At 41.5% G+C, this 16625-nt stretch overlaps 1 protein-coding gene across 1 annotated transcript in view; it reads left to right on the forward strand.

The window, feature by feature from the left end:
• LOC306967716 (mitogen-activated protein kinase kinase kinase kinase 4-like) overlaps nucleotides 1-16625 on the forward strand; it is a 60459-nt gene that overhangs the window by 31068 nt on the left and 12766 nt on the right. The window contains 5 exon segments of the mRNA XM_079562857.1: nucleotides 6199-6404; nucleotides 10822-10932; nucleotides 15102-15295; nucleotides 15403-15500; nucleotides 16159-16337. Coding sequence (XP_079418983.1) covers nucleotides 6199-6404; nucleotides 10822-10932; nucleotides 15102-15295; nucleotides 15403-15500; nucleotides 16159-16337 — 788 coding nt within the window.

The following is a 16625-nucleotide window of genomic DNA, read 5'->3' on the forward strand; positions in this document are numbered from 1 at the left end:
AGTGACACGTTCAGTTCACATATTTTAAACGTGTGCTTGTGTCCTCAAATGCAGCTTATGGCGTTTTTTAAAAGGTGCATTATATAACTTTATGCCGAAAAAAGGTTGATCGTGGTGCGTGTTTGACCTTTTACTGACCCAGTTAGCATAGTGCCTTTACTTTCCATCTCGGTGGCCTCAATTACACTTCCAGGATCAATTGCTGGTGAGAGTTTCTGGGAGGTTTTCGCTGCTTATAGATTTGGACGGCAACACGCCGTACACGGGCCGAGCTGAGGGGGCAGAAAACCTTCCTTATGGTTATCACAATTTTTCACTCTTTTTAGCCATTTAAAAAAAACACACACACGAATAAAGTCAAAGCCAAAATCGTGTCCATATGGATGTTTTTTGTGAATTGTGAATCGGTTTGGGCGGGAGTTAAGGGGTTAATTGGAAATTAGTTTTCCCGGTGGTTAAGGGAATGAAACGGGAATAAAAAAAATCGTGTCACAAAAAATTGTGAAGAAATGATGAAAACATTTTGTAAAATTGTGAAAACATTGTGAAAAAATAATGAAAAAAATGGTCGAAAAAGTGACGAAAATATGATGGAAAAATGATGGAAAGCGTGAAGCTAACGTAGCTTCCTGGTTAGCTTTGTCCAATTTTTAAGTATTTATGGGCTGTTCAACCACTTTGCTCCTCTGTAGCTTTACTTACTAGAAAAATATATTCAATATTCAGCATTTATGAAAGTAATGGTGGCGAAATGGGAGAAAGTTCCTCTGGCTACTTTGAACATGTATGGGCAACCTACCAGAAACCCTAAAAAACAATTAACTCTAGAGTGTAATTGAGGCCGTGTGATGGAAAGTAAAGGCGCCATGCATAAAAAGTTACATAATGCACCTTTAAGTCACTTGTTAAACCACAAAGAGCACATTCTACAAACGTCACCATTGAAACTTTTTGAAGCCACTGTACAATACATTACTTTATAAAAGCTTTATTGTGAAAAAATGATGAAAACATTTTGAAAAATTGTGAAAAAATAATGAAAAAACATGTGAAAAAGTGACGAAAATATGATGGAAAAATGATGAAAAAAATGTGAAAAAAGTGATGAAAAATTGTGATCAAGCAAAAAAAACGGCACTTGTTGCAAACGTTAGCATATATAGCGTGAAGCTAACGTAGCTTCCTGGTTAGCTTTGTCCAATTTTTAAGTATTATGGGCTGTTCAACCACTTTGCTCCTCTGTATCTTTACTTAGTAGAAAAATATATTCAATATTCAGCATTTTTGAAAGTAATGGTGGCGAAATGGGAGAAAGTTCCTCTGGCTACTTCGAACATGTATGGGCAACCTACCAGAAACCCTAAAAACAACAATTAACTCTAGAGTGTAATTGAGGCCGTGTGATGGAAAGTAAAGGCGTCATGCATAAAAAGTTACATAATGCACCTTTAAAGGGGGGGTATTATGCAAAATGGACTTTATCAAGCTTTACATCATGTTATTAAGTCATTCCCTCATTAAAAACATGCCTGAAGTGTTGCCTTAGCACATTCACGTATTTTCGAGTAATCTGTAGAAACTCTGATGGCGGCCATTTTAGGGATAAAACGCCTGAGTCCTTCAGGAAACGCCCTCGACCTCCAGGATACGCCTCCGACCTTTCGTCACCAGCCGAGTAACCAACCACTGCCCCTCAGCAGAACCCCCTCCCCGCAGTGTCCAGCCCTAAGATGTAAACAGAGTCATCATGGAGGATTAGCTTCATGTGTTGTGAACCGGAGTTATAGCAGACTTTTACAAAGACACACATCAGTGTTTCTGTTACCGAAACACCCAGGATTAAAACCGGTGACAAGAACACTTATTTCAGTGTCTGGTTCTGCGCTGGGCCGTGATGATGCACAGAGCCTCCGGAGAAAGCTAATGCTAAGCTAAACCTCGAGTCATCACGTTAAAACGAGAAATATGCACACATAAAGTCAATAAAACCACCACACACATAAAGAACCGTTTAACAATGATCACACACGGAGCCTGGCTTGTTGATTTGGAAGTTTATTGCTCACATTTCATCTACAATGTGTCATAGCCGAGTGGCTTTCTCCCGGAGCTAACAAGCTAGCTGCGACAAGCTAACGGGAAAATTCACTGAATACAAGCAGCATATTATGCATTGAAAACGTCACTAAACAGGCATCTGCTTGAAGCAGCCTTTATGATGATCACACACGGAGCCTGGCTTGTTGATTGTGTAGTTTATTGCTCACATTTCATCTACAGTGAGTCGTAGCCGAGTGGTTTCTCCCGGAGCTAACAAGCTAGCCGCGATAAGCTAACGGGAAAATTCACCGAATACAAGCAGCATATTATGCATTGAAAACGTCACTAAAACAGGCAACTGCTTGAAGCAGCCTTTATGACGATCACACACGGAGCCTGGCTTGTTGATTTCGTAGTTTATTGCTCACATTTCATCTACAGTGAGTCGTAGCCGAGTGGTTTCTCCCGGAGCTAAGGCACTATTAGCCGCGACAAGCTAACAACCTTCACCTTCACAACATTCATTGAAAACAGGCAGCATATTATGCACAAATAACGTCAATAAAGCAGCAACTACTCGAAGCAGCCTTTACGATGATCACACAATGAGCCTGGCTTTACACATTTGTGGTTTATTGCAGACTTTTCATCAACAATGAGCTGTAGTCGATTATAACAAGCTAACGGGGTAACCTCGAAAAACCATTGTCCACCTGCACAGATAATGTCCGTCTTTTGAATCGTATGGGCTCCTGCAAATCCTGGTGTCGTCCATGGGGGTATAGTTAGAGATCCATAGGGCATGGCAGATGCAAAGAGAGAGCCTCCAAACAGCAGTTATTTTTCAGGCAAGAGCCCCTTCCAAGCGTCCGGTGTGGAAGGTTCGTCTCCAAATAATATCCTGTGTGGCCATTTTTCACAAAGTGATAAACAGTAGCTCCTTTCCAACAATAAAAATTAAAATGCACCGATCGTAGTTTCAATACTGTTGAGACAAGCGGAGTATTGTTGTGATACCACAGACAGCGTGTGGAGGGGGCGTGTCTGAAAGGGTCAGAGGTTCTTAAAGAGACAGAGGCCTATTTCAAGTCATATGCTACCGCCATTTTGAAAGAGCAATTTTATACAAGGCAGTTATTCTAATTTACTGCATTTACAGACCAACAGAAGGTTTGGTCATCATTGTAGTGTGCTATAGACTGGTGCTATGTGGCTGAAAAAAGCATAATACCCCCTCTTTAAGTCACTTCTTAAACCACAAAGAGCACATTCTACAAACGTCACTGTTGAAACTTTTTGAAGCCACTGTACAGTACATTACTTTATAAAAGCCTTATTGTGAAAAAATGATGAAAAAAAGTGTGAAAAAATGATGAAAACATTTTGAAAAATTGTGAAAAAATAATAAAAAAAAAGGGGAGAAAAAGGACGAAAATATGATGGAAAAATGATGAAAAAAATGTGAAAAAAATGATGAAAAATTGTGATCAAGCAAAAAAAACGGCACTTGTTGCAAACGTTAGCATATATAGCGTGAAGCTAACGTAGCTTCCTGGTTAGCTTTGTCCAATTTTTAAGTATTTATGGGCTGTTCAACCACTTTGCTCCTCTGTATCTTTACTTAGTGGAAAAATATATTCAATATTCAGCATTTATGAAAGTAATGGTGGCGAAATGGGAGAAAGTTCCTCTGGCTACTTCGAACATGTATGGGCAACCTACCAGAAACCCTAAAAAACAATTAACTCTAGAGTGTAATTGAGGCCGTGTGATGGAAAGTAAAGGCGCCATGCATAAAAAGTTACATAATGCACCTTTAAGTCACTTCTTAAACCACAAAGAGCACATTCTACAAACGTCACCGTTGAAACTTTTTGAAGCCACTGTACAGTACATTACTTTATAAAAACTTTAACAAAAACCCTACACTCTTTTGACACTAAAGCCTACAAGGATTTGGTTGATGCGGAATGTCCACTGCCTGTACGTTCCCAGCCCTTGACATGTGATCTTTAAAATGACTGCGTGCTGTTGTGTGTTTTCAGGAAGCAGAAGCGTGTTGTTCTCTTGTGTTTTGGAATAATACCCTGACTGTGTGATTTGTTCCTATAACCGTTTGATTGGCAGGTGGCCCTCCCCCTTTCACAGACTCACAGACGCACTTTCAGGACTTGTGTAATTATTGTTCCTTTGTGTGCTGTGTTGCTGTGAGAAACACATCTTTTCTCTTTTGGATTGAGCGCTGCGGTTTTAAAAGTCGATTATGAATTTGAACAAATGACTCATTGGTGACACAGGATGATCCTTTCTGTTTTGTGTCATAATTGTATAATGCTGGGTCTGGAGACTAAAGAAAGTTACTTGTCCCAGCTGAAACAATGAATGAGAACCACTTCAGGAGCATTCACAGAAATACATGTGACATTCTTTATTATCTTAAATGCTGGATTGTACCTCGAACATGGAAGAATGTTGGAAGACAACATTTGGGAGCACCAGCCTCATTCCCCCTGCTGCTGACTGTTGCATGTCTGTGCTGCATGATCATCTTGGTTCATTTTGTTCATTCCAAATCCTTATCACAGTCATAATGATCCAGAGTGTTATCCCCAAACCCATTTCAGTCCTAGAGCAGCCATGACATAGATGCTTGTTACAAATTCACCGTCGTACAACTGACATACAGTGTTGGGCCGAAACATATAATCTGATTAAACTAATCGATTACTGAAATTATCCTCAACTAATGTAGTAATGTGGTTATGTGGAGAATACACAGACTCTAAACTAACTGTACTTTACTGCTACTGCTGTTTTGTGCGGGTGTAATAATCATTATAAAACTGTTTCCTATTCAGAAAATAGAAAAGTTTTTTCAAAACTTCCATATCAAAGGTGCTTGTGATGTTAGGGATGTGATAAATGTGTTAAATGATGATGAGTTTTTATTCACTCCCATTGTTATTATTGGCTCGTCATTAAGCTATTTCCGCTAACCTGAAGTTGCTAGCATCAGCACATCATGTCCTATTAGTTTCCTATGAAGATTAGCTTAATATTTGTAACCACTTCCTGGTAGATGATCAATTACTGCGTGTTATAAAAAACCTGACGTAGCATCTATCGGCGGAGACGTTGGAGAGTTTGTCTTAAAGGCCCTTTACCTGATTTTTGTGATTGCAAACAATGAAAGGGGAAGCCACTAAATTAAAACGTTAGTTGTGGTCCAAGCTCATACGTTACTTCCCTAATCTATTTGTAGCGTTCAAATTCTGTACAGGGACAAATTTATAGGCACATTTTTGCAGGGTCACTTTACAGGATCACTTTCATAAAGATGCAAGAAAAATAGCCTGAAAGTTCATAAAATGGATACAAATGTTTTATAATTTGATGCGCACTGTTTTCCCCACAAACGTTTGAGTTTACAATATATTAAAGGAGGACAAAATACATTTCATTCCATTTCTACAAGTAAAATAAGGTATAGCTCCTTTATAGCTAAAGGCTAACAAATCTTCATAAATAGCTTTGTCTATAGTTTTAATTTCATAGATATACAGTAAGTATATAATATAATATAATATAATATAATATAATATAATATAATATAATATAATATAATATGATGTAATATAAGTTTAAATGTTTATTAATCCATATTAGCCTTTAGCATCAAGACAAACTAGCCGACCTTATAAACACAAACTAATAAATGGGACAGAAAGTGCTGGCGCTCACAACAACACATTAGCGGAACTAGCTTAGACACAGAGGAAGTGGCAAAACAAAGGGGAAAAGAACAACTCTTTCACCTATCACTCCACCACTACTCTAAAGACAAATTTTGTACATGCTAACCATGATTCTAATGCTAGGTTCATGCTAATGCTAACGCTAGCTTAGAGTGCCGTGTTTTTCACTTCTACTGTATAATTTGCAGTGTTAAAATATTCCTGATTTTGACTCGACTTTATTTGTGTGTGCTCAATATGTCATCCCCCTCGCTAGGCCACGCCCCCTAGTGTGACCCATTGCCCCCCGTGGTTTGTGCATGATGAAGCTCCCCTGTGAATGCTCTTTGGCTGTTTTGACCGCGTGACGTCATGCTTGTGCCCTTGCATGCCGACTGACCCCTCCCCCTCTGTGTTTGCAAAGGTGCTCTCTCACCTGTGCAAGGCCACACCCCCCGCCGTGTCTCGCTCGCTCTCATTCACCAATCAGAGCTCGGCCTTCAGCAGCCCGGAGACCCGGCCCTTACACGGTCATCATCATCATCATTCTCCATCTTCATCTCCGTACTCTCCTGCACGCGCTGACCCCGCCCCCTCTCACCCGGCCCCCCCTGACCACGCCCCGCCCCGGATAAGAACTGGTCTGTCCCACCTATTTAGACAATGTTCAATTTTTTCAATAATTTACACAGAGAATGACAAATTATCCGTCAGTGTTTCTGAGTTTTTTGTACCAAAATCAAAGCCTTAAACGTCACAGAAAAACATGACAGTCATTTAAGTCGGCATGTTTGGATCTTTTATGCCACAATTAAAATGTACAATATTGTTTGTGTCCTAACTTTACGGGTTAGAATGTTTAGCGACCTGTTGTATGTCGCCCTAAACAACAGCTGACAGTGGAAAGCAAGAAGTGTGTTGTAGCGGAGGCAATGCGAGTACTGAAAAGATCAGAATCTTTTTTGAACAAAGCGGTGTCAGGGTTAGACTAACTAGGGTTGGTTGCACCAAGGTTTTTCATTTAGTTGCACCAGGACATAACTTAGGCACACGCTTGAAAACACCCTGACGTCTTTCCCCCTTGTCTCTGGTGGCACATAAAGAACAAAGTCAGCATTATTGTCAATTTCACCACTTATACAGGTCGCTATTCCTTTTCAATGAATGGGCCTGAATGGGACCCGCTCATCTTTATTATATTATATCTATAAGCCTATGGCTAGACGCCCTGTGTACAGAACATCGGCCACCGAGGCAATGTTTACTTGTACTTCACTTTGTCCATGCCAAATAAACAAGTTAATGTATAATGTATGTATTAGGGCTGCTCGATTATTGATAAAATAATAATCACGATTATTTTAGTCATAGTTGAAATCACAATTATTCAAACGATTATTTGTTGCCTTTAAAAAAAAAGTCTTTATTTTATTTATATTTTTTTTGATTAAAAAAAAACTATGCTGAATATTTTCTGTTTTCTGAACAGTCTTAAAAGTACACATGATTTCAAGTTTGCCTCGATTATGGAGAGGTGTCTGTTTCACACCTGCCCCCTGCTGGCCCGCCCTTACACCTGCGCAAGTAAACTGAGCAGCGCGGCCTGATGACATCATCACACAGCGCTGTTTGTTTTCATGTCAGGCAAAAGCATGAGCCGTGGCACGCGAAATGCGAAGGGAAAATAATCCCAGTCTGCTTTGCAAAAAAAAGCAGATTATTCCCCGATTATGCTAATTTTGTTATCGTTTAGTGTAATAATCAAAATTGTAATCGAATTTTGATTAATTGCACAGCCCTAGTATGTATCGTATCTTGAAGTAGTTGGTAACACCCAACCCTACTGTAAACTCAACTTATTTTCTTTATTTGTGTTGAAGCATCCTCTGAACTCCACATAGTCTACTATTATCAAAGCATTAGTAGCTCTTTGCCATTTTTGTCACATAAAAGTAGCTCACCAAGTAAAGCAGAAGCAATAAATCTGTCAGAGTGGCCACAGCTGATAAGACACATCATGCATGTCATGTGACGCCTCTGACAAACACGCTAGCACCACAGTGGAAACTAGTAAGCTAAAGATATAGCCTTTCATATACTAATGTGTTTCTAAAAGAACCAAGAAAGATCCATTTAAATATAAAACATTGTGTACCTGGTAAATGTAGTGGATATAAATGATGTTTCTATAATCAGGCAGAGATTTGTTAATGCTCATTCACTCCATCTCCTACAACCTACATTTGACCTAATGCTGAATATTGTTTGATGAATTACTTGAAAAATAAGGACTGGGCACTTAGAGTTTGAGAGAGGGAAGAAAGATCAGAGGAGGGAGGGAGGTGGAGGAGTGACACAGAGTGTAAATGTTTGTGAGAGAAATGAGGTCATGCGTCTGAGAACCCAGACAGCTCGGCCGCTCTCGCTCGTCCGCTCCTCCTCCAGCTCCGTGTTTTCATGTGGAGGATTAATATAATTGAATTAAAGCCGGAGGAGCTCGGGAGTAGCTCAGAATCAGGTCAGGAATGCTGTTTAGGTTTTTTTTTCCTTCCCACGATGAGACGGAGACCACTGACTTCATGAGGAAACGTGACCGAAACGGGGAGAGCGAGGAGGAGGAAGTCCGGTTCCTCCGCAGGTCCCCTGAGGTCCCAAACGGGCCGTGGGTTTCCTGTTTTGATGCAAACGAATGACAAACACGCACTGTAGATTCTTTTGAGGCTACAGCTCTGTTTATTGAAATGAACTTTGACTGAGTTAGGAAACATGCCTAAATTTGACTTTTCTCATTTCAAGTTTGCCTTTCCATTTGGATTTGGAATTTTTGTTTTTAACACGGGCTTGAAAACATTCCTTTGGCTTCCTCAGCATTGATATTTTACATTTTGAATTGGAGATCACGTCCATGTTCATAAAAGACAGAGCTCCTCCCTCCAAGTACCAAGGCCTAGACGAAGAACAAATCAGGACTAAACTGTGTGTACAAAGGGAAAACTGACCTCAAATTGGACTAAATGTGTCTAAAGCAGAGGTGTCAAATATACGGCCCGTGAGCCTGATCCGGCCCGCGAGATGATTTAAGATCATGGCGTGGTTTGTGTGATCGGTAAAATGGCTGCGAGTCAGAAGAGAAAGTAAAACGTGTCGGTGTTTGGCACCTCGTGTCAAATATTGTCCGGAGTTACAGCCCAAAAAGCATCTCCATAACCAGAACACACATCTGAAGCAACTGCAGTCACATCTCAGACTGGGATTTGATTGGCCGAAATATAACGCACTATAAAAAATACTTTACGAACGACTATAAAAAAGATTAAAGACTGACTTCATTGATGAGGGAAATTCTTTTGTCATGGTAATAAAACAATAAACTATAAACCAATACAGCTTTGTAATAACATCAATAATAATAAATAATAATATCAAAGTTGGAGGTAAAGCAGGACAATGTGCAGATTTGTTACTAGTGTATAATATTCAAATAGAAATATAAATTATTATTTTTCACTGCTAAATTATGAATCATAATAATTAAAACCATGTGATCAGTATCGGTCACGATCGATCAAAATGTTAGTGATTGGTAATCAATGATCGGTCCTAAAACTCCTGATCAGTGCACCTCTAATAAAACATGAAATGACTTCCAATACATTGTATACTCACGTTTAAACAGCCACTTTCAAATTGATATCTGGAGATTGTTCTCTCCCCAGTCATCTGCAGTGTCTGGCCTTCATAATAATAGTATTCCCTATAGTGTTTTTTCTATTATTGGCTGCAGGAGCCTCACTCTGAGCTATTCTGAGCTGCAGTCCCACTCACACTGTGGTTATGTCACAGATGTCAGTCTTACAGTCTGCCTTCATACAACGCAGACACGGAAAGTAGTCATTTACAATGTACAAATAACCTGCAGTGTGCCGTTTTGGCAGATATGACCAGACACGCATATATAGGCACAGCTCGGGTATATGTGGGTTTCTAAATGCCAGTGTGTGTGCATTTCTGCACACGAGTTAAGTATAGGAAGGAGAGGATACTAGACAACTGCATGTGCAGGAGGCTAAGCTAAGGCTCTGCAGCTTGACCGCGTCCAAATGCTGTACCCTCACAGAAACATACAGTCATGTTTGTTTCATTCACATATTCAGTCTAAACATCTTTTTCTGAGCTCAAATTGCCTCCACTGCTAACCATGTCTTGTCTATTGCATATAATTTATCTGAAGCCACTTCTACAGGATGTTTGTATGTTTTGAGCAACACTTAAATTACACCTGTAGCATGAAGCTCATGTTAAAAAACAGACATGCTAACCAGGATTCTATCACTTTGTATCCCTCTATGTATCTGTACTTTCTACAAGATAACAATGCAGAGACATGGAGAGGAGCAAAGTGATAAAAAAAAGCAGCCCATACATGCTTAAATCGGGCAATGCTAACCAGAAAGCTAGTGTTAGCTTCAGGCTATTATGCTAACATTAGCAACGAGTGCCTTTTTTGTTTCTGCTGAACAATCTGCTGTGAAAAAACCTCCTTAAGGACCAGACTTTGGCTTGCCTTTGTGTGTGACGTTTGTAGTTATAACGGTTAAAAAGAGTGAAAAATTGTGATTCCCATGAGAGGTTTTCTTCCCCCTCGGCGAGGCCACGCCCCCTTGTATTGTGCTAAAAGAAGATCCTTTCCAAGAAAACATTTCTTTCCATGTCGATCAACTGATAAAGTGAAGAAACACGACTGTTACAAAGACTGTTACTGAGTTGAGTCTGATCATACTTTCAGCTTTACAGGCTTGTCTTCTTGTTATGCAGTAATGCACTGTGGGGGAAATCTGGTGTTTTGCATTGTACTTAACAAATACCATGTTTATTTTGGGCGCTGCTCGTCATCCTGGGGTAAAGTCTATTGGATGACTTGTTCTTATGGATTGATTGTAGAGCCATGTTCTAGAACCGTCCATGACACTTTGGCCTGTGCAGCTTCCCATGTTTGTGTCTGTTACAATGTGTGCGTGTCAAGAGAGTCTGTTGTCTTTCACGATAAGGTTCCCGCCAGGACCACGTCACGCTCGCCTGTGTTGCCGCGGCGAGACTCGCCTCATCGCCACGGCAACACCCCTCTCAGCAGCCAATCGGGACACCGGACCCCAGCCAGGTAAGAGCATTCACCTGTCACTATTTCGGGAATCACGTGGTCACGCCTTAGGAAGTTTTCCAGTGTCTGCATCGAGTCTGCTAAGCCTGGTGTAGTAGATGTTCCCGCGCTGAAGTCAGGACAGTCCCAGGCACATGTCAGGCTTTTGGAAACGAGCACTTTCTGAACGTACAACAGGTCATTTTGTCCAAACTGGGGATGGTTGAGCCGCTTTATCGTCTTAGGTCAACCTTGGTGATTTAGTAACATTTAAGTGCTGGTAATGATGATAAATAAATAGCCTAAATGTATTTGTTAAACTGGTTTAAGCGAAAATGTGAAAATGAGTTTTTTATGGCCTTGTGGCTGCCGTATTTGGCACGGATGAAAAGGGGGGTTTTCCGCTTGCAGCATCCGTTTAGTGCAGAAGCTCGTGGTCGATGGTCTAAATCACATTTGTCAAGGTCAAGGCCGTCATCAGATGATTTAATGTGGCCCTTCGAGGAGCATGAATTCCTAAGCGTGTCAAAAAAGAACGAAACCGGTTATTTGAACTCCAGCCACTAGGGGGCAGCGATTTAAATGATAAAAAGGAAAGAATTGCACACGTGTCCAGCAGAGGGCACTGACATAATAAGAGATCAGGATATAAACAGCATCTTATAGCCACGTGGTAAATGGTCAGTCTTGCCCCATGGCGGCTGTGGCTACAATAGATACAGACGGCATCTTGTCATAGAAGGGGGTGTGGCTTCACCGAGGGGGAAAATAGAATCTTTAGAGAAACACAATTTTCCACTCTTTTTAGCCATTTTCTGGTGGAATATCAACTTATTTATCACATAAATAAAGTCAAGTGTAAATCAGGCCCATATGGATATTTTGTCGCAACAGATTGTTCAGTAGAAGTGAAAAAACGGCAGTTGTAGCAAGCGCTAGCTAACCGTTAGCATTAGCCCGATGCTAACATGTAGCATCAAGTTAGCATTCACCGTTATTCATGTATTTATGGTCTGTTGAACCACTTTGCCCCCCCCCCCATGTCTTTGTATCATTATTTAGTAGAAAACGATTTTCATAATTCAGCATTTGTTAAAGTAGTTTTTGAATAATTAGAGAAAAGCACAATAAGTTTCTTTATGAGGCCACAGTCCTTTACAATATATGTGGCCAGTTTCTGTTTGGTGGGTGGTCTGTCAGGTCGACCGTATTGCCGGTGGATGTCTTACAATGATGTTAATGATATTAACCAGGTTTAGAGTGGGTTGTATTGATTATGGAAGTGAGACTCCACCCCCCCCCCCCCCCCACCCCACAGCGTAGTGCGCATGTGTGGGATCACCGACTGTAAACAATGACATTAGACATGTGTATAGCCGGCCATGCATCGCAAGTGTCAGGTGTCCCAACAGCCATTGGACAAGGCTAGACCTTTGCACCTGCAGCATCAGGCTCCTGGGAGGGTTTCTTGGAGGAGCGAGCTAGAGCAGACTAGATTTTTAATAAGGTTTAATAAGGCATTTTCAACTTCTACCATGGAAATTAACAGGAATATATGGGAATTTATCGGATTGATCAGGGAATTTACACAGCTGAAGTTTGTTTCTTTACAGACTTCTTTGCCATGTCTGACGTGTTTGAAGAGCACAGTGTTTTTGGTTGTGGTTGGGAGAAAAAAAAAATGCTTTTGAAAATGGAACAGACTCATTCCATGATTGTATCCATCACCTGAGTGCAGTATTACAGTATTACAGTATAATATCGTTTTAAGAGTCTGTGCCATGTGTCAGTCTGTAGAGATTGTTCTCCAGTTCAAGGTTGTTTATTGCAGGTCAGTGTTGAGGTGAGCTGCGCACGTGCAAACACGAGAGAGAGTCCAGGGGAATCACAGTCTGAAAGCGTCGTAACGGAGAAGTGCAAAACTTAGTGGAAGCAGCAGAAAAGAGAAACATCCAGTCTGAGGAACACTCCCTCAAAACAGAGAAGAAAAAGCGAAATACTTCATGTTTACGTCGAGGGCGATATTTCTCTCTCGACTCAACATTGACCGAGCAGCGAGGAATCGAGAGCACCCCACGTCTAGTGTACAAAATGAATACATTTGAAATTTTACTTGGGGCCCAGTGCACGTTTGAAACGCACCCACGAGCGTTTAACATTTAACAAAATGCTACACATATGAGTTTGTTGAGCTCAGAATTATACAGCAGCGACAAAGAGCTCTCTGCAGATCATTCAAATCGTAATCTCGTAATGCAAAGCAACATAGATTTGCCAGAGTGTTTTTATGGTGCCAGTCGGAGCGGAGCTGTGAATCTGGGCTATTGTCTGGTTGAGATTTTAATGAGAATTCTCCTCAGACTGTGCGTCATGATCAAAACTGTAAGATCGTACGGACTGTAGTGAGTGGTAGGAGGCTTATGTAACCGCACTGTCTAACCTCCCGGTGCTACAAAACTGGACTTAAAGCCACACTGCCTAACATTTCGCCCAGTGAGGAAGTGAGTAGATTGGCACGTAAAGACCATGGCCATCCAAATGAAAATTTTAAACCATTATTGAGACAATTATTGAGAAAATGTAATGTCTGGGGGTGTAGCAATGCCACGATGCCTCGCAGTGCTAAAACCTGACCATATGCATCGATAGTGACAGTGCAAATTTCAGTCTGTATTTTTTTACTTTGTGTCATCCTCACTAACCGCTGAAGCGAAGTCTGCAGACACTCAAGACCTGCAAAGTTAAACGTACAAGCGTAAAGTCGTACAAGAACAGCCCTAACACAAGCTGAGAATCATGTGCGCTGCTCTGTGTGTGTTTTAACTAAAGCGAAACTGAAACATAACACTTAACAAGCATGGCCGACATGTGACATTGTTTTGTTTTTGCTTTGTTTTTTACTTGAGAGCACGGTTTTGTTTTGCATTTACCATAAGGCAAAAAATATTTTTTGTAATGATTTGAAACATGAATCAAGTTGATCACCTGTACGGCAACAGTGCAGGGGCAAACCTTCCTCCTTTGTTGTGAGCCATTGGCATTGATAGTGCACTTGCACAGCGCCACCTACTGTTCCGCAGTGTGCGTCATAAGAGTTAAAGTGGAGCAAAATGTGTGGCCAAGTTTTGCTTTTTACTCTGGAGTCTTTTTAGAAATGGAGTAGAAAGCAGTATATCTATCTTTTAAATGAAGTGGAGTAAAAGTAATAAAAACATGTATAATAGGACTCCCCTCGAAATAATTAAATTCCTGATTTCAGTAGGACTTTCCTGGTTAAATAAAGAATGACTGAATACATAAATCAGTTCTCACAAACACAAATACTACTAAATTAAAGTACAGATACTCAAAAACTCTACGTCAGCAAATTTACTTAGTTACTGACTAGAGCTGGGCGAATTTTTTCTTTATAAAAAGTTGATTTTCAATTGACCACCCCAGTGCGTCAACAAACCTTGAAAAATAGTAAAGGTAATCTCTGTAAAAAACAAAAAAAAACACACAAAAAAGAAACGTCACTGTGCAGTTTCTAACAAAGATCTTGAAACATCCGAATTATTTGTCAAAAATGCAAAAACTCGACTGGATTTGACTTACCAACTCGATTTTTACTGACCCCCTCTGTCCACAACATTTGCAAATATCGGTAATCAATCAAAATGGCCCCTCACGGGCAAAATCAAACTCCTCGAGGGGCCAAGTTACTTTGGTTTTGAGTCATACAGTTTGAAGACCTCATGGAGACACGGGGACAATCTAGAGCAGGGGTTCCTAACGTGCAGACCCCGGCCCTCTTAGAGGACATTGACCTCTGAAGCTGAGCAGGTAGGGCCTAGTCGGTGAGTGAGTGGTGGTGGTCAGAGGGGCCACTTGCGCAGACTGGTTGCCTCGCTTCCGTCAGTCTACCCCAGGGTAGCCTTGGCTACAATAGTAGTTGACCACCACCAAGTATGGAGTGAATGAATAATGCAATGTAAAGCGTCTTTGAGTGTCCAGAAAAGCGCTATATAAAAGTGATGCATTATTATTATTATTATTATTATTATTATTATTATTATTATTATTATTATTATTATTATTATTATTATTATTATTATTATTATTATTATTATTACCTCGACAAATGCAGCCTTTACCAAGTGTGACTTTGATGTGAGTGTATTTGACCCGTACTTGTCCTGTCCCCACAGCGCAGCGGAGCCTCGGCTGCTGTGGGAGCGAGTGGAGAAACTGACGCCCAAGCCCACCAATCACCCGTCTGCCGAGTCCAGACTGACCAATCACACGGGCAGCGGGGGGTCAAGCTCCTCCTCCAGCTCCAGTAACTCCTCCTCCTCTCACCCGGGGTCCCAGTGCGGGTCCGGGGAGCGGGTCCGGGCGCGCTGTGAGTGCTACCCCCAATTGAATAGACAGACAAAAAAAAGACTTCTAGAACTGTTCTAGGACTTGCAACATCAGTAAAACTGACCTCTGACCCTTGACCCTCCTCAGCCGCGTCCAAGTCTGAGGGCTCTCCCCTCCGGCGAGCAGAACAGGCTGGGAAAAAAGTGGAGGAACGAAGGGACGTGCACAGGCCGGGCAAACCTGCGGTGAGAGCGGCGTAGACCCGAGCTAGCACCGACTAGCCCGTAGCTGCTAGCTTCGTTAGCTAGCCCTAGCGTCTTTTTGGATGTAGCGTTTCTGAAGCGTGTTTGGGGTTTGCTTTAAGTGCTGTGGCTGTGGGTTCCTTCACTAACAGCTTGTGCCTTTTCTGCTGAGATTCTAATCCTACTCTTCATCTTTTCAGCTCTAACTGTTTGTTCATGATTCGGATTAATCGACTAACCTCTACAAATTGGACTCATGGGCTTCTTCATCCTTTGGGTTTAAACCAGGTGAACACGGACAAGGGCGTCAAAAGTGAAGCCTCATCCATGAATACACACATCAATTCAAAACAAATGTCAAAATTCATCTTTTGCCTATCCTACCTAACCTTATCATCTATCCTACCTAACGTTAAAAACGACATGGTCTTTTTCAAGTTTGGCGGAACCTTTTACACGCCCACTGTCCGTGTTTACCTCCGGTCCTGGACGTTAATACTTGCTTCTTATTGGCTGGCTCTTCTAATCTCTTCCTCCTCGCAGCTTCCCGTCTCCCGCCTCTCTCACAGCTTCGCTAAAGCTAACCCAGAGGAGACGTCGAATCAACATGCTCTCCTAACGCCGCTAAATCCACCGTGTTTGTCTTTGCGATCTCTCGCAGGACCTGACGGCTCTGGCCAAAGAGCTGCGCGCGGCCGACGACGTGCGTCCGCCCAACAAGGTGACGGACTACTCTTCGTCGAGCGAGGACTCGGACACCAGCGAGGATGAGGAGGACGAAGAAGTGGACCAGGAGGGAGGGGAGGAGTCCACGTCGGGGCCCGAAGACAACAAAGCAAAGCAAGTGTCTGAAGTGGCCTTTATGTTGCCTTCATTTAGTCTTTAGAGCGGAGAAGCTGAAGCATTGTAGTGGCTTACAGCTAGTCTTGTCATGATACTGAAATTTCAAACTCTGCTCCGATACTGCAACAAAAAAAAACTATGCTCAAAACCACGCCATAAATCGAAACTGAATGAATCCAGCAGTGGCCCATTTTATTGTATTACTCTGGGTGATCCAATCAGTGTTTCTGTCCCAGCCTTGATTAGTTACTGTTAGCGTTAGCATACTGTTGCTAGCCGTGGCAT

Source organism: Gobius niger (assembly GCF_951799975.1).
Source record: "Gobius niger genome assembly, chromosome: 9".
Lineage (NCBI taxonomy): Eukaryota > Metazoa > Chordata > Actinopteri > Gobiiformes > Gobiidae > Gobius > Gobius niger.